Genomic DNA, 26,784 nt, shown 5'->3' with positions numbered 1-26,784 from the left:
CCTGAATTTCTTTTTGTATTGAAAGAAGAAATTTTCAATGGAGACGTTTCTTCCTCTGTTCTATCTGCTCTTCGTCCAGGGGACTGGATGGTGTCCCTGGACCTTCAGGATGCGTATTTCCATATGCCAATTCATCCGGGGCAGCAAGGAAGTATCTGAGGTTCATGTTCCAAGGGAAAGTGTTCCAGTTCCGAGCGATGTGCTTCGGACTTTCGACTGCCCCTCAAGTCTTTACGGACATCATGAAGAATGTAGCTTATTGGCTACATCTGGAAGGGATCAGGATCTCGTTATATCTGGACGATTGGCTAATAAGAGCCCAATCGGAGAAAAAATGTCTGAGGACCTATAGTTACTCTAAAGTTGACAAAGTCCTTAGGACTTTTAGTAAATCGCGAGAAATCCATGCTGACTCCCCAGCAGAGTATTGTCTATCTGGGGATTCAGATGGATTCTCGGATTTTCTAGCGTATCCTTCGAGGAAGGAGAGAACGCTGCTTAGAAAAGGTGGCAGTCTTCTTAAGGAAAGAAACATTGTTCCGCGAGGGAATGGATGAGCTTACTGGGGACCCTCTCCTCGATGGAACAGTTCGTTTCCTTAGGAAGACTACACTACGACCCCTTCAATTTTATCTGAAGGAGAAGTGGGATTGGAAGTCCAACAATCTAGGAGATACATTTCCAATCTCGAAAGGGATCAAGGAGAATATCCGTTGGTGGTTTAGATCCACAGAAACTAAGCAAGGGAATCTCCCTTCGCTTACAGAACCCACCCTCGCCTAGCGTTGTTTGCAAGACCGCCCTCAGATTCAGGGTGGGGAGCGACCCTAGGTTCGGAAGAAGTGTCAGGCACTTGGGAAGGAGAACAAGTGTCCTGGCACATAAACAAGAAAGAGCTAACAGCCATTCATCTAGCTTTGTTCATTTCGAGGAACAGGTCTCAGGTCTGGGGATTCAGATTCACTCACGGACAACACAATAGCCCTCGCTTATATAAAGAAACAGGGGGGACACATTCCTTTTCCCTGTACGAATCAGCAAAGGATCTGCTGATTTGGGCTCAGGAAAGGAAGATCTCTCTCCTCACAAGGTTTGTGCAGGGAGAGAAAAATGTCCGGGCAGATCTGTTAAGCAGAAAAGAACAAGTCCTACCCACGGAATGGACTCTCAATCCTCAGATTGCCAACAACTTTGGCATCTGTGGGGGAAGGCCCAATATAGACCTGTTCGCGACCAACAAGAATCACAGATTAGAAACCTATTGCTCCCCGACTCGGATCCTCAAGCAGTAGCAGTAGACAGCTTTCTGCTAGATTGGACGGGCTTGGACGCAATACGCCTTCCCTCCTTTCAAGATAGTAGGAGAAGTATTGAGGAAGTTCGCTTGCTCGGAAGGAAGAATGACCCTCATCGCTCCCTTCTGCCGGCTCTCGATTGGTTCACAGAGGTGCTGGAGTGGTCAGTGGATTTTCCAAGATCGCTTCCACTAAGGAACGATCTTCTCAAACAAACACCACTTCGACAGGTTTCACAAAAACCTCCCCGCTCTAAGTCTGACCGCCTTCAGACTGTCGAAGGACTTGTCAGAGCAAGGGGCTTTCACGAGAAGTGGCGAAGGCTATTGCAAGAGCCAGAAGAGTCTCCACTTCTAAAGTATATCAGTCGAAGTGGGAGTTGTTTAGAAGTGGTGAAAGGGAAAGAAAATATCCTCCTCCAGTACCTCTGTAACTGAAATCGCTGAGTTTCTCCTATATTTGAGAAAAGACTGTAACCTGGCAGTTTTCAACAGTGAAGGGTTACAGAAGTATGCTGGCCTCAGTTTTTCGACATAGAGGAATAGATCTGACGAATAATAAAGATCTCATGACCTTATAAGGTCTTTTGAGACCACGAAAGAACATGTAATCAAGAAGCCTAGCTGGAAACTTGGATGTGGTCCTCAAGTTCCTAATGTCGGAAAAATTTGTAACCGTCTCACGCAGACTTCGTTAGAGACTTAACGAGAAAGTCATTATTCCTTTTTGCGTTAGCAACAGCCAAGAGAATTAGCGAGTTGCAAGCTTTGGAAGGTAAAAGTGGGGTTTAAGAAGGATTCAGCGATTTGCTCCTTTAAACATTTTCTAGCAAAAAATGAAAAATGAAAATCCCTCAAAGCCTTGGCCAAGAAGCTTTGAGATAAAAGGACTATCTTCATTAACAGGGAGAGAACTAGAAAGGACTTTGTGTCCAGTCAGGGCACTCAAGTTCTACCTGGAGAAGAAGAAGTTGCTGAAAGGTACAGAAGAAAGTCTTGGTGCTCTGTAAGAGATCCGAAAAGATCGATTTCTAAGAAACGCCCTTACATACTTCATAAAAGATGTAATAAGGGAAAGCTCACCTTAAGTGCGAAGAAGAGCATCTCAAGGTTCTCAGAGTGAGAGCTCATGAAGTGAGAGCCATAGCTACGTCTATGGCATTTCACAAAACATGGTCTCTTCAGGCTCTTATAGAGTCGACATTTTGGAGTAATTAATTCGGTGTTCGCCTCGAATTACCTAAGAACGTTAAAATTTCGTACGAAAAGTGCTTTGCTCTGGGAGCGTATGTTTCGGCGAATTCAGTGCTGGGAGAAGGGGCTGAGGCTAATCCTTCCTATTTAGTTTAATGCTTAAATTACTGTTTATTGGTGGTTGTTTTTATTGGTTAATTGTCAGAGGGAATAGGGAACCCTCTTACAATTCATAGATTATAACAATACTAACATGGTCAGGTGATCGGGATTGGCTTCAGTGCTCTTTGTGAATTTTTTTAATAACCTTAACTCTGTCATGTAAGAGGGCGAGTCTCCATTGATATGACAAAGGTCAAGGCTCTACCATGTAAGTGGGTCAGCCCCCATTGGTACGATCCAGTATAGGCTCTGTCGCGTAAGCGGGCTAGCCCCCATTGACACGATCCAAAGAGTTATTCAACCATAGGTTCATTCCTCGTTGAAACTCTTGAGGCAAGCAGACTCATCGACAGTAGTCATGAAGTCTTCAGCCCAATCAGGTAGGAACTATGGATTATGTTATCCAAGAACATAGGTTGTTTTTTCCCTGTTTTTAATGTATTAGTTTAAGTATTGTTTTGTTTTTAGCTGTCTCTTGCCTTGCCCGCCACCAAGGGTGCCAATCAGCTAAGTATATATCTTGCTGGGTAAGTTACTTGTACAAAAATGATATTCGTTAAGATACAATAAAGTTTTGTACATACTTACCTGGCAGATATATACGATTAATGGCCCACCCATCCTCCCCTCAGGAGACAGGTGGAAGAGAAATTATGGCTTAGAAAACGGGAATAGTTCCAGACCCCGCCCCCCACAGCGGCGGGAATGTGGATCACCTGACCTACCTGTCGCGTGTGCCGCGGAGTTTTGAAATTCTGTCGGGACGACCGATCTATATGCTAAGTATATATCTGCCAGGTAAGTATGTACAAACTTTATTGTATCTTAACAATATCATTTTCATTTTTATACAATCAACTTACCTGTCAGATATATACTTAGCTGATTGGCACCCTTTTTGGTGGAGGGTAAGAGACAGCTACTTCTGGAATAGACAGGTAAACAACATATGTTGTAGGTATAAATAAACCTTGGTTCCTACCTGATAGGTGGTAGACTTCGTGGGTGTTGCCCAGTAATCTGCATCACCTCAAGAAACTTTAGCGAGATATATGATCTATGGCCGAGAGTTCTTGTGGGTCTGCCGATGGGGTCTTATCCGCTTACTCGGCAGAGCCTGAAAGGACTTTGTCAATGGGTGCTGATCCACTTATATGACAATACACCTTATGAAGGAGCATACAACCAATCCCGACACCTGATCCTAACCACATGTTAGTAATAAAGATTGTTCCGAGTTATCCCCCAAACTCTTTCACAACAACCATAACTCACAATACGCACACATACATATAAATTAAAAAAAAAAATTATACTCATCTAATAAGATACACAAGAGTTTCTTACTGAACAACAGTGACTGGCCGCCAGTGCGACACCAAGCCCCTTTTTTTTAGAAGAAAGTCTAGAACATATCTAAAAAGAAGGTATGTATCTACTTAAGGATTGGTGTTGGTTCCTATACCCAGGATCGTATCCGCAGACACGAAAGGACCTAGAGAAAAACATTTCTCGTAGGTCACACGAACGTCTCTCAAGTAATGAGATGCAAATACTGAGTTGCATCTCCAAAATGTCGTATCCAAGATGTTTTTGAGTGACATATTCTTTTGAAACGAAAGAGACGTCGCTACTGCTCTCACTTCATGAGCCTTCACTCTCAACAGTCGAAACTCTTCGTCAGGACAGATCTTATGCGCCTCTGTAATGACGTTTCTCACAAAGAATGCAAGAGCATTCTTGGACATCAGTCTTGTGGGGTCTTTTACCGTGCACCAAAGACCTTGTCTAGAGCCCCCCATCTGGTGTTTTCTCTGAAGGTAGAACTTTAGAGCTCTTACAGGACATAGAGACCTCTCTTTTTCTCTACCTACGAGACTCAATAAGCCTTTAACCTCGAAGGTCTTAGGCCAGGGATTCTCATTTTTAGCTAAAAACAAGGCTTTAAACGAGCAAATGGCTGAGTCCCCCTTGAATCCTACTCTATTCTCCAGAGCATGCAGTTCACTAATTCTTTTTGCTGTAGCTAAAGATAATAGGAATAAGCATTTTCTAGTGATGTCTCGAAACGACGCCAGATGAGGAGGTTCGAACCTTTCTGATGACAGGAATTTGAGCACTACATCTAGGTTCCAGTTAGGAGGAACCGGTTCCTTAGACTTCGTAGTCTCAAAGGATCTTATGAGATCGTGGAGATCCTTATTATCTGCCAGATCTAATCCTCTATTCCTGAAGACTGCCGAAAGCATGCTTCTGTATCCCTTTATTCTGGATACAGATAGATGAGATTCTTCCCTTAGGAACAGCAGGAAATCAGCAATTTGTTCATGAAACTTACCTGTCAGATATATATATAGCTGTATTTTCCAAAGTCCGACAGAAATTAAAAAAAACTTACGACACACGTTGTGGGAGTCAGGTGGTTAGTACCCATTCCTGCCGCTGGGAGGCGGGTATCAGGAACCATTCCCATTTTCTATTCATAATTTTTCTGTCGCCGGTGTTGTAAACACAGTTTTCAGCACCTCCGTCTTGAATTTAGGAAACTTGGCTACTATAAGTACCCTTTTTGGATTTTTTGGTATTTTGACTTTTGGATCGGTGGCTAGGCACACGTTAATTGTGGATTTGATTGATTTTGGCTTGATTTCTCTTTAAATAAGATGTCTGGTTCTAGTTCGGCTAGCGCCAGGTTTTGTACCGAAGATGATTGTCGAGGTAGGCTACTGAAAGCATCAGTAGACCCTCATACTTTGTGTAAGAGTTGCAGGGAGCATGATTGTATGTATGAAAGTCGCTACAAGGAATTGAGTGTCTTTCTGATTCTGGATGGAGAGCGTATGAGTCCTATCTTCGTAAGCTTGAACGGGATAGGTTAAGGAGGTCTTCCTCCAGGAGCGTTTCAGGTAAACGTCAGGAAGTTCATGTTTCTCCTACTAACCCTCCTTTAATCACTACTCCTAACCCTGTAGTGTTGCCTTCGGGCCCTGAAACAGTGTCTGTGGGGGGGTAATACCCTTACGCTTATCTTAGAGTCGATTCGTAATTTAGAATCAAAAGTGCTCGCCTTAGAAGGCAAAAGTGAAGGTGCAAATAGTTGGGGGGGGCCATGTGACAGTGCTCCCTTCGTTTGTGGAGGGTGCGTCAGATCGGCCCCATTTCGCCTCTGGGCCTAGACCGCTGGCCGGACTCCCAGGTTTCAGGGAGAGGGCATGTCGAAAGCCGCAGGAGGGTTACGGGGAACGCCCACCGATCTGACGTGCCTTCGGCAGTATCTGTTGACGCTACCCAGACTGCCAAGGAGCGTGCGCGTGCACGTCTCCTGAAAGAGTGTTTCTCTTCTTCAGAGGCTTCCTCCCCGCACAAGGGGTGGAGCTCTCAGTCTGTTTCACGCCCGCTGAAAAGGAGCGTTGGTGAATCGTGACGCTTCAGTCCAGTTTTTGCTCTCGAGCGGTGATCTTCGCCTGAGAGTATGTTCGCAGCTTCCCACCACAGAAGAAACGTAAGGAGTCATCGGATGATGACTTTGTTGAGCGCCCCAGTCGCTCCGAGCGCGTTCAACAGCAGTTCCTGGGAAGAAGAAGAAGGCGTCCCCTCGCCCCTCGCCTTCTCACAGGATCAGCCCGTCACCTGACAAGGAATCCTCTCCTACTGAGAAGATCCTGCGCTCTTTGCAGCAACAACTTGCTGATGCTCTTTCTGAGAGAGGGACGCAACCACGTCCCAGGAGAAAGGATGACCGTCTTCCTGTGAAGAGATCTAGAAGGTCTCTCTCCTTCTCCTCGCTCGTCTATCTCTCCACTTTCTTCGCCTGCTAGAGTTCGTGCGACTCCCCAGCGGCTCTCTAGAGGACGTGAAGAGGAATTTACTCGCTCTGCGCATGAAGCGGTATTACCCACTCGTAAACTTGCGGTGCGAGAGCTCGATATTTGCGTGGACGCTTCTGTGCAAGTTCAGGATCTTGACGCTCGGTCGGAAGCCATGTGAGCGCCAGTGGCATCTAAGAGTGCACCGGCGGAAGCGGAGCGCGCGCGAGATGTTAAGCGCGCTTTAGTGAACGTCATACGCACGCCAGCGGACGCCAAGCGTGCGCGAGTGGACGCCAATCCGCGCTAGTAGCAGCCAGGCGTGCGCCAGTGGACGCCAGGTGTGCGCCAGCGGACGCTCGGGTGGACGAGGATGTGGATTTTCGTCGTCACCCACCTGTTTTTGATGAGACTTTGCAAGTTACTTCGGGTCTTAGAGACAACCGGAGTTTCTATTAAGGAGTCAGCTTTGCCTTCCACTTCACAGCAACGCTCCTCTTGGAAACTTAGACCAGATAGTCTTAGTTCAGCCTTACTTCCTCCGACTTCACCTGTGTCGGAAGCAGAGGGTTAGCGACGCTTCGGTTGAGTTGATGATGAGAAACCTATGGCGGCAGTCTCTTCTGACTACCAGGTATTGACCCGCCTTCTTCAATCGGAGTTTGGAGATACGTTTCATCCGGAAGCTCCTCGCTCTCCTCCCTCGCAACTTTCTTCTTCCAAGATCAACAAGGTCTCGGCATTTGTCAGAATGAAGAAGTCCCTTTCGGAACTAAGAGGGCTCTTCGTAAGGTCCATGACTGGATGGAGAAAAGGAAGTCTCTGGGAAAGACTTCTTTTGCCCTGCACCTTCGAGACTTAGTGGGAAAGCTGGCATTTGGTATGAGACGGGAGAAGACGTAGGTATTAGCTTCCCTCGTCGTCAGCTCAAGGAGACTTCGCAAGCATTGTGGATGCCTCGAGGAGGTCTCACCTGTCCTCTTCGAAAGTTTCCTGGTCTACTACGGAAATGGACCACCACCTTAAAGGCCTCTTTCGGACGTTAGAGGTCTTTAACTTTCTAGATTGGTGTCTGGGCGTTCTGGATGCCAAGTCTAGGAGTTCCGACTCGATTAGTCTGGGGGAGCTGTCCAGCGTAATGTCGTGTATGGACAAGGCCGTCAGAGATGGGTTCGGAGGGGAGCTTACAACTCACTTTTTGCACAGGGCTCTTGAAGAAGAGATCCCTGTTTTGCAATTTTACTGCTAAATCTGTCTCTCCGTCACAAAAGGCAGATTTGCTCTTCGCTCCTTTTTCGGATTATCTCTTCCCCCAGGCTATGGTAAAAGACATTGCTACCAGCCTACAGGAGAAGGCCACGCAAGATCTCCTCGCACAATCTTCAAGGAGACCTGCGGTTCCTTCGTCCCGGGAGTTTCGATTCTCAAGAAATCGAAGCCCTTTCGAGGTAGTTCTTCCTCGAGACCAGCCCCTCGAGGAAGAGGCACTTCCAGAGGCAGAGCCACTGCGCTTGCCAAGAACAAGAAGTGAAACAGAAGTCCTTCAGTCACCGGTTGGAGCCAGGCTTCAGCTTTTTGCGCAAGCCTGGGAAGAGAGAGGTGCGGACAAATGGTCCTTGGACATCTTAAAGAAGGGTTACCGGATCCCGTTCCTGAAACCACCCCCGCTGTCTACGACACCCAGGGACATGTCACCTTCTTATCGGGGAGAAAAGCAACAAGTGCTTTACGATCTGCTAGATCAGATGATCGTGAAACACGCCGTAGAACAGGTCTCCGACCTGAATTAACACCCCGCGGTATTTTACAACAGACTGTTCCTGGTGCCAAAGCAGTCAGGGGAATGGCGAAACGGTACTCGATGTCAGCAACCTGAACCTCTTTGTCATCAAGCGAGGTTCAAGATGGAGCCACCTCAGTCAGTGATGGGAGCCTTAAGACCGGGGGATTGGATGGCTTCACTAGATCTCCAGGACGCGTATTTCCACGTCCCCATCCACCCCCAGTCCAGGAAATACCTGCGGTTTGTCCTGAAAGGGAAAAGTGTTTCAATTCAGGGCGCTCTGCTTCGGACTCAGCACTGCTCCGATGGTTTTCACCCTACTGATGAAGAACATTGCGAGGTCGCTTCATCTTTCCACAAAGTCAGGATCTCTCTCTACCTGGACACTGGCTCGTACGAGCCTCCTCAAAAGACCGGTGTCTGGAGGACCTGCAACACGACCTTGTCGTTAACGAAGTCCCTGGGGCTTCTTTGGTGAACCTCGAGAAGTCACATCTGACCCCTTCTCAGTCTTTAGTCTATCTGGGGATTCAGATGGACTCAGTTGGCTTTTCGGGTTTTCGGGTTTTTTCCCGTCCCAGGGGCGACAACTAGATTGCCTAAGCAAAGTGTCCACCTTTCTGGGGAAAGAATCATGCTCGGTGGGGCATGGATGAGTCTGCTGGGGACCATTTCCTCACTGGAGAAGTTTGTTTCCCTAGGGAGGTTGGTTCACCTCAGACCTCTTCAATTCTTCCTGTCGGACAATTGGAAGCACCAAAACAATTTGGAATCGATTCTGGTGTTATCGGAAGAGGTCAAGGAACATCTAAGATGGTGGACCGACCCTTTGAAGCTCGCAGAGGGTCTTTCCCTCAAGCTTCAGAGCCCCGACCTAGTGTTGTTTTCCGACGCGTCTTCCGCGGGGTGGGGAGCAACACTGGGGGGGGGAGGAAGTGTCAGGCACCTGGAGAGGGGAACAGGTGTCCTGGCACATAAACCTCAAGGAGCTGGCAGCAGTTCATCTGGCGCTCCAGTTCTTTCAGGAGACGAAGTCTCCGGCAATGTGGTGCAGATCAACTCTGACAACCACCACAGCCCTGGCATACCTCAAGCAGGGAGGAACCCACTCTCGATCCCTGTTTCTCCTTGCAAAAGAGATCCTGTTATGGGCGAAGGCACACGACGTCTCTATCCTGACGAGATTCATATCAGGAGTAGAAAACGTACCGTTGCCAAAAAAGATCTCTGATCAGTCGCCAAAGGTCAACGTTCTGGCCTGACGGAGTGGACCACCCTTCAAGCAGGAAGTATGCCAGAGGTTGTGGAAGTTATGGGGATGTCCCTCTCGTAGACATCTTCGCAACTTCCAGGACAACGAGACTCCTGCTGTACTGCTCACCAGTTCTAGACCCAGGAGCAGTTAGCAGTAGACGCCCTTCTTTGGGACTGGACGGGACTAGACGTATATGCCTTTCCCCCGTTCAAGATCCTAGGGGAAGTAATAAGGAAATTCGCGGCATCAGAGGGAACGAGGATGACTCTCATCGCCCCCTTCTGGCCAGCGACCGACTGGTTCACAGAGGTCATGTCTTTTCTAGTAGACTTTCCGAGGACTCTGCCTCCAAGGATAGATCTACTCAAACAGCCCCACTTCGAGAGGTATCACAAAAACCTCTTCATGGAGATAGTAGGTCTCATTTTCAAGAAAGATGAGGATTTAGGCACCTTTGCGCTTGAAAACAGAGCGCGCGGAGAGGGAGGAGCGGCAGGAGTTAACGCGTCCCCATATTCCTCAAGAAGAAGGGCCGTTAAGACTTTGTAGCTGGAAAGTCCTTCCCTACCGCGAGCCTCGTCTTCAGAATTCTCGTCCATCTCGGGATCCAAATGAGAATCTCCAGTAAAAACAGGAAGTCTTCTATCCGAGGGAGACAAACTCCTTATAGGAGAGGGACTAAGAGAATGTACAGAGTCCCTCTTGACAACAGTAGAAGTCTCACGCCTGGTTGGAGCATCAAGTCTGATAGACGATTGACGCTTATAAGACGCCTTGCGTTTGGTTGGCGCCTCTTGCCTAGCTGTCTCCTCGTATCTGGATGACGCCTCGCGCCTGGAAGACGCCTCGCGCTCGGAAGGCGTCCTGGCTGGCGCCTCGCGCCTGGCTGACTGCTCTCATCTGGATGACGCCTCGCGCTCGGCTGGCGCCTCGCGCCTGGCTGACTCCTCATGTCTGAGGGGGGGACGCCTCGCGCTTGGCTGGCGCCTCGCGCCTGGTTGACTCCTCACGCCTGGAGGACACCTCGCGCTTGGTTGGCGTCCTGGCTGGCGCCAAGCGCTTGTCTGAAGCTTCGCGCCCTGTTGACGTTCTGGCTGTCATCTCGTGCCTGATAGGCTGCATGTATCTGGAAGACGTTTCTCGCCTAGAAGACGTCTCGCGTACGGCTGGCGTCCTGTCCGCAGCCTCACGTCTGTCATGCGTTTCTCTTGCACTTGTTCTGAAATGCACGTCCTCTTCTACATGTTTGAAAGAGGAAGCTCCATGTCTGGAAGGAGCCTCGCGCCTGGCAGGAGAAAGAGGACGAGACTTCTTGATAGGAAGCGCAACGTCCTTCTTGCGCGTAGGATTTCTAGACAGAACTCCTACCAAGGAGGCTAGTTATTCCTGCACAGCAAGTAGGATCCTCTTAGAAGCCTCCCCGGCGTCCTCCTCAGTGGGAGGAGAGGGAGACCTCGAAGGAGAACGATCCGATACATCCATATAGGGAGACGTAGGCACAAACTTCGCCTTCTTGATCGAGGAGGGAGCTTCATCAGAAAAGCGCTCAGGGCTCGAGTTCAAAGAAGGTTCTTTCCAATGCCTTTTCAAGGGCCTGGAAAGATCCGAATCCTTCCACCATCGTTTAGGTGAAGGAGAGGGAGAAGAAGAGAAGCACTCTCGCAGGACGCTTTTCCTAACGCGGTCCTGAGCAGTCCGATTCGAAACAGAACCTGCTGAAGGGACGTCTGACCGTTGGGGATTCTCCACGACCTCCTTAAGGCTTTCGACTTTCCTTCTCTCTGGGCATGGAGCTTGGAAGCGGTCTAGGCCTGGGAGCGTCGCAGAGACGATCAAACGCCCCCTCCACAACACTGGGAGCACTCACTTCACTGTACATGTCACTGTCACTATCCTTACCTTTTAGGGCCGCCATTTTGGACCTCATCTTGTGGATAGTAGCCTTCAGGTCGGCGATTTCAGAGGCCGATTCTGAATGTAAAGCCTGTGAAAGTCCCGATATAGAGGGAGAATCAAAAACATTAAGATTAGGAGAGATAGACTCAATAAAAGGCTCAATAGGCCTTGAACACACACCCTTTGATGCACGTCTCACTCTATCCCTTTCTAACTTCCTCAAGTAAGAAGTTAGAGTCTTCCATTCTTCAGCATTCAACCCCTCACATTCATGACAGGTATTAGATGAAGAACATTCAAACCCCCTACATTTACGACATACAGTGTGAGGATCAACCGAAGCCTTCAGTATCCTCACCTTGCAGCCTACATTCACACACATTCTCACACTAACACTTGAATCAGACATACTGAGAAAAATCCAAAAGAAAATCCAAATTCAGTCCACAGTAGCGAATGCCAAAAACACGATCCAGGTACGTCACCAAAAAGTCCGAAGAAACGATGATCAAATGCTTTGAAATAAGATTTCAGGTCAGGAGGTAGTAACAACAATGTTGATACCACCGGCGACAGAGAAATTATGATAGAAAACGGGAATGGTTCCTAGTCCTGCTGCCCAGGGCAGGCCGGTAGATCACCTGACCTACCTGTAGCGAGTGGCGCGAAATTTGAATTTCTGTCGGGGACGACGGAGTCTTAGCTAAGTATATATCTGACAGGTAAGTTGATTGTATGAAAATATGCTTTAAAGACAGTTTTTAAATCCAACATGGCGTCATTCACATAAGGTCCCTTTCGTGTTCGGCATTGATACCACGTCCTTCCCAGCCTTCCCATTGGTCATTTGAACAATATTAGCGTATATAGGCTATGTAATGTTTATTGATCTTACTCAATATTGCAGTTGTAATCAACACAATAAAACAACATTTTGTTGCCTATATTAGTGAAAGTATGAGACTTCTTATTCCCAGGGTCATGGTTTGAACTGAAATTAATTTTCATCTTGTAATCATTGGTTTTATCCTTACTGCCATCACAACTGAAACTCCACAGTGCTTATCTAATTGTAATTATACACATTTTGTTCTTAATTCACTCCTTTAGCACATGAAATGTTAAGTTTATTGACACAAGTGACTCCTCAAACATCGAGATGGCGTCAATCTTCTACACGTAAGGTATTTTAAGTGAAAATTTTGAAAGCCTCATGGAGGTAAGTTTGCACTGCGCATGGCTAGACTGTCATTAACCTCTGTTTAATCTTAAATTATGACATTATTTTGTACTTTGGGAGAAAACTTAGTTTTAAAGATAAGTAGAGGTCTCAAGGTGTTGCCTCCACGACCGATGACTTGTGACTGGTGTCCATCTCTGGTGTCAGGACGTTTAACCCACAAGGTGTGTCGCTAAAATCGATGCTTTATATGCCGTAAGGACGACGTAGAAATTAGCGACGCTTCATTTTCAAAAATCGCGGTTAATTTAGCCCCTCCCCTTAGCTCTGTTTCAGTGATGTCAACCATCTCACCAGCCATTCAGCTCACTCTTGAACATAAAAGATGCCAGATTTCTCTTAATCATAGGTATAAAAATAGCATAATTGTAAACCTTCCGTCAGCCCCAGGGGCCGGGAGGCTTTCATATCTTGAATTTACGTTCGAAAATTTATATAAATTTTTGTTTATATGTATTGCAAACTTTGGTGATAATGATGCTTATTCTTTTCTATCAAATACTGATATAGAGACAGACAATTATAGCGACAGTGACGATAGTAATACTGTATTGGTTTAAAAGTTAGTTTGCATATGTCCGTTAACATACACACACACATACACCGATTCAACCAATTAATAACTGCTGTATATATTTTGCAATCTTACAGGTGTTTCTTGAATAGCTAAGGAGTAATATTGTCATGAAAAAAATGTGAAATTAGGGTAAACAACTGCATGGACTGGCCCAACACACTGACAGTCACGGCATGCCACCCTCTGAAAAAGTACTTATAACGCGTCCTGACACCGGAGATGGGCATCAGTCAAGACTTCTTGTTGGGGAAAGACGGAGCTAAAGACCTCTACTCTCCTTTCAAAGTAAGTATTTTCTCCAAAGTTAGAAATTAAGGCCAAATTTAAAGCTTTAAACAGAGGGTAGTGTAAAGGGTGGCCAACACAGTGCAAATTTCACCAAAACGCTTTCGAAATTTTTACTTAAGCTTAAATATCTTAGAAGATTGACGCCATCTCGGTGTTTGTGAAGTCGCTTGTGTCAACAAACTTCCCATTTCCTGTGATAAATCCGCACACCACTTGTCCCCATAGACGCTGGGCCACTTTCATCACAACAATCAGAACAAGGTCACTGGCCATGACGTTTTTAAGGAAACTACTGTTTTGGTAGAAGAAGACAACGAAGCGTGCACTAGATAATTATTTAAATAAATAGTAAAACATCAATATTTTACATATTTATGATAATTAATTTGAAAGTATTAGTTATTGAAAAAGTAACTCGATTCTGACTCAAATATAAGTAATTATTTTTCGGAATTAGAACGTTCTTTTAAGTCCTGTATTATGAAGTCACAACATCTTGACTTTCGTACGTATTGTAAATGGGTAAATTTTTAGTTTCAGCCAAATTTGGAAAAATGCAATAAAAATATATTTGTTGCATCAGAAATAGTGTGGTTTCAATGAATTTAACGTTATTTTGACTGCAAACCAACCGATTTAGAGATTTACTATGTATACCCTAGTTCATCCCACAATTAGGGGGACACCCTTTGGGAACCGGGGTTTTGGGTGGGGGAAGGGGGGGAGGGTGTGTTGGGGCATTAAATGATATTTGCAATAAATGAGTAATTAATGTTCCAGCACCCCTCCCCCATACCCCTAACTAGGCCTACCGGGGGGAGGGGGGTAGGGCCCCCCCCAACGACCCCCCCTTAAGCCACAGTAATTTTCAGGGCACACAGAACCTAACAAACCCACCTAACCTAACCTAGGGGCCCTGTACCCCTACCCCTACCTAGGCCTAGCGGGGGGGGGCTCCGCCCCCCTGCGCACCCCCCTTAAGGCCACAGTGATTTTCGGGGCACTACCGAACCTAATACAACCACCTACCTTACCTAGGGCCCTGTACCCTACCTAGGCCTAGCGGGGGGCTCCGCCCCCCTGCGACCCCCCCTTAAGGCCACTACCTAACATCCATCAAACCAAATCCAAAGTGATGGTACTGCTGTATACATCGTTATACTACCACCATTATAATATACTCTATAAATTAATGAAGCTTACCTTAAACTGTTGGTTGATAAAAATGTGCTGGTGCTTTGAGGGAAAACGTGAAGCCGTTGCAAGGTTCCCTGACATGCAACTTAAAGTAGGAAGTGGCCAGGTACCCGACGACCACATTGCACTGCAAACAATCGGTAGGAAATCGAAGGTCTGTCAAAATTAATGCCAGAAGGGCCAGCCACTACCTCTGCCATAGGTACAGGAAGACAAAGTGCCGTTTTTCGCTTCATTATTCGAGTATTCAGTCAAACAAGGATACCAGTGGACACTAGACGGTAACTGTATTACTCCGCTGAAATGCTAGTGAAACTTAGTTTTCGACTCAAGTCATTCGTAATTGGTTATGAAACCCATGACGTCATAACGATGTCACACTCTCAGCCAATAATGAGTAACTGGAACTGCTTTTGTTTGCGTAAGAAAGTAAGTTAGAGGGCTCATTAAAAGTAAACATTACCGTAGAGGAAACACCTCTCCCGACTTAGGAAAAATTTGAGGTAAAAACTTAATCTTTTTTTTTTCTCTGTAAGTATGCATTAGCGACAATAATGTATTGAGAAGAAGTGTTTTGTTATCACGTGCTTTACTCGGGAAAATATCAATATAATAGATTTCCCATAATGGTTGAAACTAAAATATTACCCTGTAAATGAATTGCTATACTCAACTTTCTTGCAGAACAGTTTACCAGTTATGTAGATTGTTATCAGCTATTCATGTAATTGTTATAATCGTAATGCGCATATATATCTTTATTATTTACTTTTTGTTTTCGCACCATAAGAAATTAATGGGGCCAAATTTGCAATGACCAGAAAGTCGTTAAAAGAGGAAAGTTAGCATTGAGGACCATATGTTTTGATTGAGAAAAATACAAATTTATACAATAGCTAGCTTGTAAAAAATACTTGATTACAAAAAAACTTGATTGACAACTAAGCAGCATACCTACTATGGGTTTCAGAGACAGTGCAAGCACATTTTTTGGCAATATTTTTGTAACGAACACTCGTATCAGAACGAGATTTTGCTATAGTGTATTACTCCCAGTGCTGTAATTTATAAGGGTATCGTGAATCATTAATCGTAAAGAATAACGACACTTGTCCTTGTACCAAGAGACAAAAACTCCATTATCCAGAAATGGATACGAACACATGTAAAAAGCTCCACCTACCCTCTCCCCCACCTCCACCGCCACCCGTCCTTCCTTCCTTCACCTTCCCTTCTCTCTCTCTCTCTCTCTCCTGCCAATTGGTATGTGTTCACCCTCCAAACTGGGTATAAGACTTACACAAAACATGGAAATTGGTGAAATTAGCCTATGTATTGAAAGTCTATATACATAAATATTAAAGCAATTTTATCATTATTGCATTACTGTGACAACTAGAATTCATGGAAACAGTTTATAATAATGCATCGGCATGTGTGTGAAGCTCCACTAATGTGGCAACGATGATTTTGCCATTCTTAGCATGAAAACATTAAAGGTTACATTTATTTCTGGCATACAATTATTAAAAAACAAAATAAAAATACTAATATAGACTTAAATCAATGAAAAGTGCTAGAAAAAAAAAAAAACAAAAAAAAAACAATCCACTTATCTGTCGTCTGCTCCACGATGGTTTTCGGCAGCCAGATGTACGACAAGGTTAGAAACATAAGATTGTATCTACTTTAGAAATATCTGTAATTTTTCGGAGTAATTTGGTTGCAAAAAAGGGGTAATAGACACGAATTAAATAAACATTTTGAAATAACAAAGTAAAGTTGAACTAAATAATGAGTAAAGTAAACAATTAAGGGAATAAAACTTTGCAGTGTCGTCGTCTGCTGCTCGTAACTGTGTTTGTGGAGTGAGTGCTTAGGAACCAGGAACAGCAACTTGATTCAAGTGCAATGTGGAGTGAATTGAGACCAAAATGTGTATAATAACCATCAAATAAGCACTGTGGAGTTTCAGTTGTGATGGCAGTAAGGATAAAACCACCGATTACAAGGTAAAAATGAATTCAGTTCAAACCATGACCCCGGGAATAACAAGTTTCATACTTTCACTAATATAGGAAACAAAATGTTGTTTTATTGTGCTGATTACAACTGCAATCTTGAGTAAGATCAAGAAATGTTACATAAATACACAAACATTGTTCAAATGAGTGCTGGGAAGGCTGGGAAAGATGGTGGACAGTCCGTGATTAGACCAGCCAGCCACACGATCGCCGCCATATTGGATTTCAAAACTGCCTTGAAAACATATTTTACGAAGAGCGCCACGTCACATGCTTATTTTAGTTCGTATGGGGCTTTCATATATCACATTATGTTGACGGAACTTCAATCTTTTGAATGGTGTGCTTAGAGTTATAATTGTATTCTTGTTTCACCAATTAAATATCGAGTGAATAAGACCCGGCCAGCATGATGATGGTGGATCGTCCGTGATTGTTTACCCTATCAGTAAATAAGGTATAAAGCATTTCAAAACTAAAATGCATTTTTCGAAAAGAAAGTTTTCTTTCCAAAATATATTCTTTTTAAATATTAATTTTCTAAATATCTAGTATTTCATATTTAATTATTAATCTGCGAAACAAGGAGAATACTACCATGTGTAACATTAGGTGATAGGCTAAGTTAAAAAATTAGCAAGAAAATATTGGTTCCATTACTGATGTTGCTAATGCATAATATTGCCGTCGTCCTTTGGTAGCAACCCCCTAGCACCTCTTGGGTTACTAAATAACTTTTTCTGGAAGGTGGGTCAACGAGCGGGCAAGACTGGCCCAGGTAGTCCACTTGGTTGTTTGCCCTACCTAGGTATATACCTTATCCTAAAAAGTGTAGGTCGCCGAGGAATAGTTATATAGATCTACCATCCATTTATACATTTGAATGGAAGTCGTTTTCATGCCACCTTCAAAAGGTCCGGAAATTACTCACTCAACGCCTTTGTCCATTGTAAATTATGTCCAGATGCCCGTCCTTCGGTGTTTGGGTAAACAGCTCCCCCAGCGAAGGTATGACACTGTTCTTCTGCCAGTTTCCCTTGGACTCCTGCCACAATGTACATCAAGACTAAAAACATGGTATTTTTACTAGGAATCATGTTGACAACCTGTCTGTGTGGGGAATTTTGCTTGTAATTTGCAGGGTAAGCCTGCTCGGATAGATTGTTGTCGGTTGGTTGACGGGACGACAGTATTACCAGATACGAAATTTATGGCTGTCGATGCTGAGCACCAACAGATTCCGAGGTCTTACCAGAAAAAAGTATGTCAACCAAAAGGAAATGGAAAAAAGTATTCATAATAACAAAGCGATCAATCGACTTTCAAACTTAGCTGTCAGTATCGTTCCATAATATTATGATACTTTTGGTAGAGTATACTATATATGACATGATGCCCGGTTTATCATTCACCAGATATTCGACAGATATCAATGTAAATAAATGCTGCTATAGAAAGACTCGCTGAAAACAAAATTTGTGAGATAAATAGAAATGAAAAATGCCACGAGTCAGTTCTTTTGGATCAAACGTAGCCGAAAACGTGTAGTTGGTAACACTTCAACGTTCGGCACTTAGATCATGGCCAACTCTGATTGGTTAAGTGGTTTGTAGGGATTCTCAGCATCACAACGGGGACAATTAGGCTTAAAATGAAAATTATGTCATGGAGCCAAATTTGTAATTAATAATGTTTAAATTCATGGAAACATACGACTAAAATATCAACGTAAATTTTCAAAACTTACAATTATAAATATTTTGTGAATCATTACTGGCTTACGTAGTGCACGGAACAAAATAAAACTTCCATATTTACCTGACGTTGAAGTTGTTAGACTGCATGCGGTCTACACGAAAAAAAAAAAATTTTTTCCGGCCTCGCTGTTTGCGTATTCTTCGGTATTAACAGATTTGGGACACTTGTCTGGCTTATTTCAAAAGGTCCCGAAGCCCTCTTGTTTTTAATAATGCTGGCATGATTACGTAGTATATGTCACTCAGTTTAGCTATGATTTCACATTAACAAAAAAAATGCATGGGCTGCCGCAGCATATTTTCCAAAGGGGTGAGCGGGGAGGGGCAAATCTTAATACATACATGGATAGTTTCCGGTATCAAGCAGAGAAACACTTTAAACCCTAGGTTGGTTCAAAAAAAAACCATCAGCGTCCTGATTTCTGGGTTCCTGGGTTCGCGCTCGGGATCCGACGGAATTATTAGAACTGACATTAGTATATGAAAATATATTGGATCTGAGGTAGAGTGAATTAGACATTAAAGGCATTTGTAGCTTAATGTGATGTGATCACACACACACACACACACACACACACACACACACATATATATATATATATATATATATATATATATATATATATATATATATATATATATATATATGATATATATATATATTATGCATGGAATTGCAATGCCAATATTTCAAGTGAAGCAAGATGAGATAAAGGGAAAAATACATACATATATAATATATATATATATATATATCTATATATATATATGGTATATACTATATGAATACTTATCACATCACCGTGATTCATATAAATCATTCGAGCTACAAATGTCCTTCAATATCTAATTCGCTCTACCTCGGAATTGATATATTTTCATATATGTACCGAAGGGGAATTTTTAATTGATAATAATTTCGTCCCCGCACGGTGGTTCGATCCCATGGGGGGACGAAATTATTTTCAACTAAAATTCCCCTTCGGTACATATATGAAAATATATCAATTCCGAGGTAGAGCGAATTAGATATTAAAGGACATTTGTAGCTCGAATGATATATATATTATATATATATATATATATATATATATATATATATTAATGTATGTGTATGGAATATTTTTTCTACGTTTTTCCCGCTTTGGAGGCAAGAACGTGATGGTTCTCGTGTGATTTTTGTATTTTATTTCCAAGTCACTAGCTCCCCCCATGGAACGCTCCCCTGTGTGTATATAAGTTAATTAATTTATATATATATATAAGAAAAGGATATGCTCTTTTTATAAATAAAAATCTTAACATAACTGACTAGTCCATGTGGGTATAAAAAGACCCCAGAAGCCGTAATCGCACTCTCTCTTTAGCTTCTAGTCATCCAATTACCATCAATTGGGCAGAGGGGACTCTACGGTTAACATGATCAGTTCCACACGGAAGGGAGTTGCGAGAGACTTGAGTGACTTCGGTGACCATGACAGTGTATAGTAAGTAATCGTTTCATACCTTTGCCATCATTGGCTTTAATGATTTGTAAAGTGTTTGCGATTAAGCCGTGTTGTATCGGGGTCATGTACTTGTGATTATTGAAGCAGAATTTTGTGCTCCTTTAAGATTTCTTGGATTCTGGTGGTTGCGTGGCCACATTGTGTCTTCATTACATCAAAGTATAATTTAACCTTATTTTTGGTCAGTCCCCTTGTAAATTTGTAAATATGGTATCAGAGAATTATTTTTTTTATGAAATCATCAAAATTCAGTGCATTTCCATTGAGCTGTCCTTGTGTAAGGGCTGGGACCTATCCATACAGGTAGGACTATCCCCCCAACAATACCGTGGTTAAATTAGTGCACTGTCGTCAAAGTATTCGCAACACCCCTTGCCCCTACGTGCGGGCGCTCATGAATATTAGCAAAATGCTATGGTTCCCTTGGTTTCGACTGGTTTCAGCCATTCTTTTAACTTGGTGGAAGTTCTCCAGCTTTCCTGTAACAGGCGAATTACACTCAGAGTTGGTGGCCTCTAAAAACAGTCAAGTAGCTTTGTTTTACTGTTATTCACCTGTGTTTATCATGTTCGAGTTATGGTCTGCTTTGTGTGGTCATTCCTGTTAGCAAAATATTCAGATTCATCAGGAACGGGGTTGGGCTTTGATTCGGTTTTTGTCGGGAACAGGGTGGGGCTTTGATTCGGTTTTTGTCGGGAACGGGGTTGGGCTTTGATTCGGTTTTTGTCGGGAACAGGGTGGGGCTTTGATTCGGTTTTTGTCGGGAACGGGGTTGGGCTTTGATTCGGTTTTTGTCGGGAATGTAGTTGGGCTTTGATTAGGTTTTTGTCGGGAACGGGTTCGGGCTTTGATTAGGTTTTTGTCGGGAACAGGGTCGGGCTTTGATTTGGTTTGTGTCGGGAGTGGGGTCGGGCTTTGATTCGGTTTTTGTCGGGAACGGGGTTGGGCTTTGATTTGGTTTGTGTCGGGAACGGGTCGGGCTTTGATTCGGTTTTTGTCGGGAACAGGGTCGGGCTTTGATTAGGTTTTTGTCGGGAATGGGGTTGGGCTTTGATTAGGTTTTTGTCGGGAACAGGGTCGGGCTTTGATATAGTTTGTGTCGGGAGTGGGGTCGGGCTTTGATTCAGTTTTTGGGCTGATAAAAGGAACGGGGTCGGGCTTTGATTTGGTTTGTGTCAGGAACGGGGTCGGGCTTTGATTAGGTTTTTGTCAGGAAAGGGGTCGGGCTTTGATTAGGTTTTTGTCGGGAACAGGATAGGGCTTTGATTTGGTTTATGTCGAGAATGGGGTGGGCTTTGATTCAGTTTTTGTCGGGAAGTGGTCGGGCTTTGATTCGGTTTTTGTCGGGAACAGGATAGGGCTTTGATTTGGTTCATGTCGAGAATGGGTTGGACTTTGATTCAGTTTTTGTCGGGAACAGGGTCGAGCTTTGATTCGGTTTTTGTCGGGAACAGGGTCAGGCTTTGATTTGGTTTGTGTTGTGAAAGGGGTTGGGCTTGGATTAGGTTTTTGTCGGGAACGGGGTCGGGCTTTGATTAGGTTTTTGTCGGGAACTGGGTCGGGCTTTGATTAGGTTTTTTCGGGAACAGGATAGGGCTTTGATTTGGTTTATGTCAAGTATGGGGTGGGCTTTGATTCGGTTTTTGTCAGGAACAGGGTTGGCTTTGATTTGGTTTTTGTCGGGAACGGGGTCAGGCTTTGATTAGGTTTTTGTTGGGAACGGGGTTGGGCTTTGATTTGGTTTTTGTCGGGAACGGGGTCGGGCTTTGATTCGGTATTTGTCAGGAACGGGTCTGGCCTTTGATTAGGTTTTTGTCAGGAACGGGTCGGGCTTTGATTCGGTATTTGGTCAGGAACGGGAGGGTCGGGCTTTTGATTAGGTTTTTGGTGTCGGGGGAACGGTCGGGCTTTGATTCGGTATTTGTCAGGAACGGGGTCTGGCTTTGATTTGGTTTTTGTCAGGAATGGGGTCGGGCTTTGATTAGGTTTTTGTTGGGAATAGGGTTGGGCTTTGATTCGGTTTTTGTCGGGAACGGGTTGGGCTTTGATTAGGTTTTTGTCGGGAACGGGGTGGGCTTTGATTAGGTTTTTGTTGGGAACGGGGTCGGGCTTTGATTTAGTTTTTGTCGGGAACGGGGTTGGGCTTTGATTCGGTTTTTGTCGGGAACGGGGTCGGGCTTTGATTCGGTTGGTTTTGTCGGGAACGGGGTCGGGCTTTTTGATTAGGTTTTTTGTTTGGAACGGGGTTGGGCTTTGATTAGGTTTTTGTCGGGAACGGGGTTGGGCTTTGATTAGGTTTTTGTCGGGAAACGGGGGTCGGGCTTTGATTGAGGATTTTGTCGGAATGGGGTCGGAGCTTTATTTGGTTTTTGTTGGGAATGTGTCGGTCTTTGATTTGGGTTTTTTTGTTGGGAACGGGTTGGGCTTTTGATTCGGGTTTTTTGTCGGAACGGGGTCGGGCTTTGATTCGGTTTTTGTCGGGAACGGGGTCGGGCTTTGATTCGGTTTTTGTCGGGAACAGGGTCGGGCTTTGATTCGTTTTTTGTTGGGAATGGGGTCGGGCTTTGATTCGGTTTTTGTCGGGAATGGGGTCTGGGCTTTTGGGTTCGGTTTTTGTCCGGGAACGGGGTTGGGCTTTGATTCGGTTTTTTTGTCGGGAATGGGGTGGGGTTGGGCTTTTGATTTGGTTTTTGTCGGGAACAGGGTCGGCTTTGATTAGGCTTTTGTCGGGAAGGGGGTAAGGGCTTTGATTCGGTTTGTGTCGGGAATGGGATCCGGCTTTGATTCGGGTTTTTGTCGGAACAGGGTCAGGCTTTGATTATGTTTTTGTCGGGAACGGGGTCTTGGGCTTTGATTAGGTTTTGTCGGGAAACGGGGTCGGGCTTGATTAGGTTCTTGTCGGGATGGGGGTCGGGCTTTGATTCGGTTTTTTGTCGGCGAAGAAGGTCGGGATTTGATTCTGATTTCGTCAGGAACGGGGTCGGTTTGATTCAATTTTGTCGGGAACGGGGTCGGGGCTTTATTTGGTTTTTGTCGGGATGGGGGTCTGGCTTTGATTCGGTTTTTTTTGTTGGGAACGGGGAGGGTCGGCTTTGATTCGGTTTTTATTGGTAATGGGGTCAGGCTTTGAATCGGTTTTTGTTGGGAATGGGGTCGGGCTTTAATTCGGTTTTTGTAGGGAACGGGGTCGGGCTTTGATTTGGTTTTTGTCCGGAATGGGGTTGGGCTTTGATTCTGCATTTGTCGGGAACGGGTTCGGACTTTGATTCAGTTTTTGTTGGGAACAGGGTCGGGCTTTGATTCGGTTTTGTTCGGGATGGGGTCGGGCTTTGATTTGGTTTTTGTCGGGAAGGAGGTTAGACTTTATTCGGTTTTTTGTTGGGAACGAGGTCCGGGCGGTTTTTTTTTTTAAGGAACGGGTCGGGCTTTGATTCGGTTTTTGTTGGGAACGAGGTCGGGCGGTTTTTTTTAGGGAACGGGGTCGGGCTTTGATTTGGTTGTTGTTGGGAACGGGGTCGGGCTGTGACTCAGTTTTTGTCGGGAACAAGGTCGAGCTTTGATTCTGCATTTGTCAGGAACGTGCTTTGATTCAGTTTTTGTTTGGAATGAGGTCAGGCTTTGATTCGGTTTTTGTTGGGAATGGGTCGAACTTTGATTCATTTTTTTCTCGGGAATGGGGCCGGGCTTTGACTCAGATTTTTCGGGAACAAGGTCGGGCTTTGACTCAGTTTTTGTCGTGAGCAAGGTCGGGGTTTGATTCTGCATTTGTGGGGAACGGGCTTTGATTTAGTTTTTGTTGGGAACGGGTTTTTCAAGCTTTGATTGGCGGGTTTTGTTTGGGAACAAGGTCAGGCTTTGATTCGGTTTTGTTTTTGTTGGGAATGGGGTCGGGCTTTGATTCAGTTTTTTGGAACGAGGTCAGGCTTTGATTTCGTTTTTTTGTTGGAATGGGTCAGGCTTTGATTCGGTTTTTTTTTGTGGGAACGGGGTCCCGGGCTTGATTCGGTTTTTGTTTGGAACGGGGTTGGGCTTTGATTAGGTTTTTGTCGGGAACGGGGTCGGGCTTTGATTAGGTTTTTGTCGGGAACGGGGTCGGGCTTTGATTAGGTTTTTGTCGGGAATGGGGTCGGGCTTTGATTTGGTTTTTGTTGGTAATGGGGTCGGTCTTTGATTTGGTTTTTGTTGGGAACGGGGTTGGGCTTTGATTCGGTTTTTGTCGGGAACGGGGTCGGGCTTTGATTCTTTTTGTTTTTGTCGGGAACAGGGTCGGGCTTTGATTCGGTTTTTATCGGGAACAGGGGTCGGGCTTTGATTCGGTTTTTTGTGGGAATGAGGTCGGGCTTTGATTCGGTTTTTTGTTGGGAATGGGTTCGGCTTGGTTCGGTTTTTGTCGGGAACAGGGTTGGGCTTTGATTCGGTTTTTGTCGGGAACGGGGTTGGGCTTTGATTTGGTTTTTGTCGGGAACAGGGTCGGGCTTTGATTAGGCTTTTGTCGGGAACGGGGTTGGGCTTTGATTCGGTTTGTGTCGGGAATGGGATCCGGCTTTGATTCGGTTTTTGTCGGAACAGGGTCAGGCTTTGATTAGGTTTTTGTCGGGAATGGGGTCGGGCTTTGATTAGGTTTTTGTCGGGAACGGGGTCGGGCTTTGATTAGGTTCTTGTCGGGATGGGGGTCGGGCTTTGATTCGGTTTTTGTCCGGAACAAGGTCGGGATTTGATTCGGATTTCGTCAGGAACGGGGTCGGGTTTGATTCAATTTTGTCGGGAACGGGGTCGGGCTTTGATTTGGTGTTTGTCGGGATGGGGGTCGGGCTTTGATTCGGTTTTTGTTGGGAACGGGGTCGGCTTTGATTCGGTTTTTATTGGTAATGGGGTTCAGGCTTTGAATCGGTTTTTTGTTGGGAATGGGGTGTCGGGGCTTTAATTCGGTTTTGTAGGGAACGGGTCGGGCTTTGATTTGGTTTTTGTCCGGAATGGTTCTTTTGATTCTGCATTTGTCGGGAACGGGTTCGGACTTGATTCAGTTTTTGTTGGGAACAGGGTCGGGGGCTTGATTCGGTTTTGTTCGGGGATGGGGTCGGGCTTTGATTTGGTTTTTTGTCGGGAAAAGGAGGTTAGGCTTTATTCGGTTTTTGTTGGGAACAAGGTCGGGCGGTTATTTTTAAGGAACCGGGTCGGGCTTTGATTCGGTTTTTGTTGGGAACGAAGGTCGGGCGGTTTTTTTTTTGTAGGGAACGGGGGTGGCTGGGGCTGATTGGTTGTTGTTGGGAACGGGGTCGGGCTTGACTCAGTTTTTGTTTTTGTCGGGAACAAGGTCGAGCTTTGATTCTGCATTTGTCAGGAACGTGCTTTGATTCAGTTTTTGTTTGGGAATGAGGTCAGGCTTTGATTCGGTTTTTGTTGAGAATGGGGTCGAACTTTGATTCATTTTTCTCGGAATGGGGGCCGGGCTTTTGACTCGATTTTTCGTTTTTTTCGGGGAAAAAACAAGGTCGGGCTTTGGACTTTCAGGTTTTTGTCGTGAGCAAGGTCGGGGTTTGATTCTGCTTTGTGGGGAACGGGCTTTGATTTAGTTTTGTTGGGAACGGGGTTCAAGCTTGATTCGGGTGTTTTGTTGGGAACAAGGGTCAGGCTTTGATTCGGTTTTTGTTGGGATTGGGGCGGGCTTTTGATTCAGTTTTTTGGGAACGAGGTCAGGCTTTGATGGCGGTTTTTTGTTGGGAATGGGGTCGGGCTTTGATTCGGTTTTTGTTGGGAACGGGGTCGGGCTTGATTCGGTTTTTGTTTTTTGGAACGGGGGTGGGCTTTGATTAGGTTTTTGTCGGAACAGGGGTCGGGCTTTGATTAGGTTTTTGTCGGTAATGGGGTCGGGCTTGATTAGGTTTTTGTCGGAATGCGGTTGGTCGGGGCTTTGATTTGTTTTTTTGTTAGGGAAGGGGTCGGTCTTGTATTTGGTTTTTGTTGGGAACGGGGTTGGCTTTGATTCGGTTTTTTGTCGGGAACGGGGTCGGGCTTTGATTCGGTTTTTTTGTCGGGAACAGGGTCGGGCTTTGATCGGTTTATCGGGAACAGGGTCGGCTTTGATCGGTTTTTTGTTGGGAAATGGGGTCGGGCTTTGATTCGGTTTTTGTCTGGGAATGGGTTCGGGCTTTGGTCGGTCGGTTTTTTGGCGGGAACAGGGTTGGCTTTGATTCGGTTTTTGTTGGGAACGGCTTCGGGCTTTGATTAGGTTTTTGTCGGGAACAGGGTCGGGCTTTGATTAGGCTTTTGTCGGGAACGGGGGGGTTGGGCTTTGATTCGGTTTGTGTCGGAAGTGGAATCCGGGCTTTTGATTCGGTTTTTGTCGGAACAGGGTCAAGCTTTGATTAGGATTTTTTTGTCGGGAACGGGGTCGGGCTTTGATTAGGTTTTTGTCGTGGAACGTGGGTCGGCTTTGATTAGGTGGTTCTTGTCGGGATGGGGTTCGGGCTTTGATTCGGTTTTTTGTCCGGAACGAAGGTTGATTTGATTTGATTCAGGATTTCGTCAGGAACTGGGGTCGGGTTTGAGTTCAATTTTCTCGGGAACGGGGTTCGGGCTTTGAAAAAAATTTGGTTTTTTGTCGGGATGGGGGTCGGGCTTTCTTTCGATTTCGGGTTTTTGGTTGGGCAACGGGTGCGGATTTGATTTCGGTTTTTATTGGTTAATGGTGGGGTCAGGCTTTGAATCGGATTTTTGTTGGGAATGGGGTCGTGGCCTTTAATTCGGTGGTTTTTGTAGGGTAACGTGTTTCGGGCTTTGATTGGTTTTTTGTCCGGAATGGT

The 26,784-nt window shown here is 45.0% G+C and overlaps 1 protein-coding gene across 1 annotated transcript in view; it reads right to left on the bottom strand.

Moving 5' to 3' along the window:
* LOC135196974 (peroxiredoxin-2-like) overlaps positions 1 to 17,924 on the bottom strand; it is a 33,983-nt gene extending 16,059 nt beyond the window's left edge. The window contains exon 1 of the mRNA XM_064223848.1: positions 17,648 to 17,924. Coding sequence (XP_064079918.1) covers positions 17,648 to 17,813 — 166 coding nt within the window. The 5' untranslated portion in view covers positions 17,814 to 17,924. The remainder of the gene's footprint in view (positions 1 to 17,647) is intronic.
* Between the last annotated feature and the right edge of the window lie 8,860 nt (positions 17,925 to 26,784).

The sequence above is a fragment of the Macrobrachium nipponense genome, chromosome 18 (assembly GCF_015104395.2).
Source record: "Macrobrachium nipponense isolate FS-2020 chromosome 18, ASM1510439v2, whole genome shotgun sequence".
Lineage (NCBI taxonomy): Eukaryota > Metazoa > Arthropoda > Malacostraca > Decapoda > Palaemonidae > Macrobrachium > Macrobrachium nipponense.
Note: the sequence above shows the minus strand (reverse complement) of the source record. Positions and strands in the feature narration are given on the sequence as shown.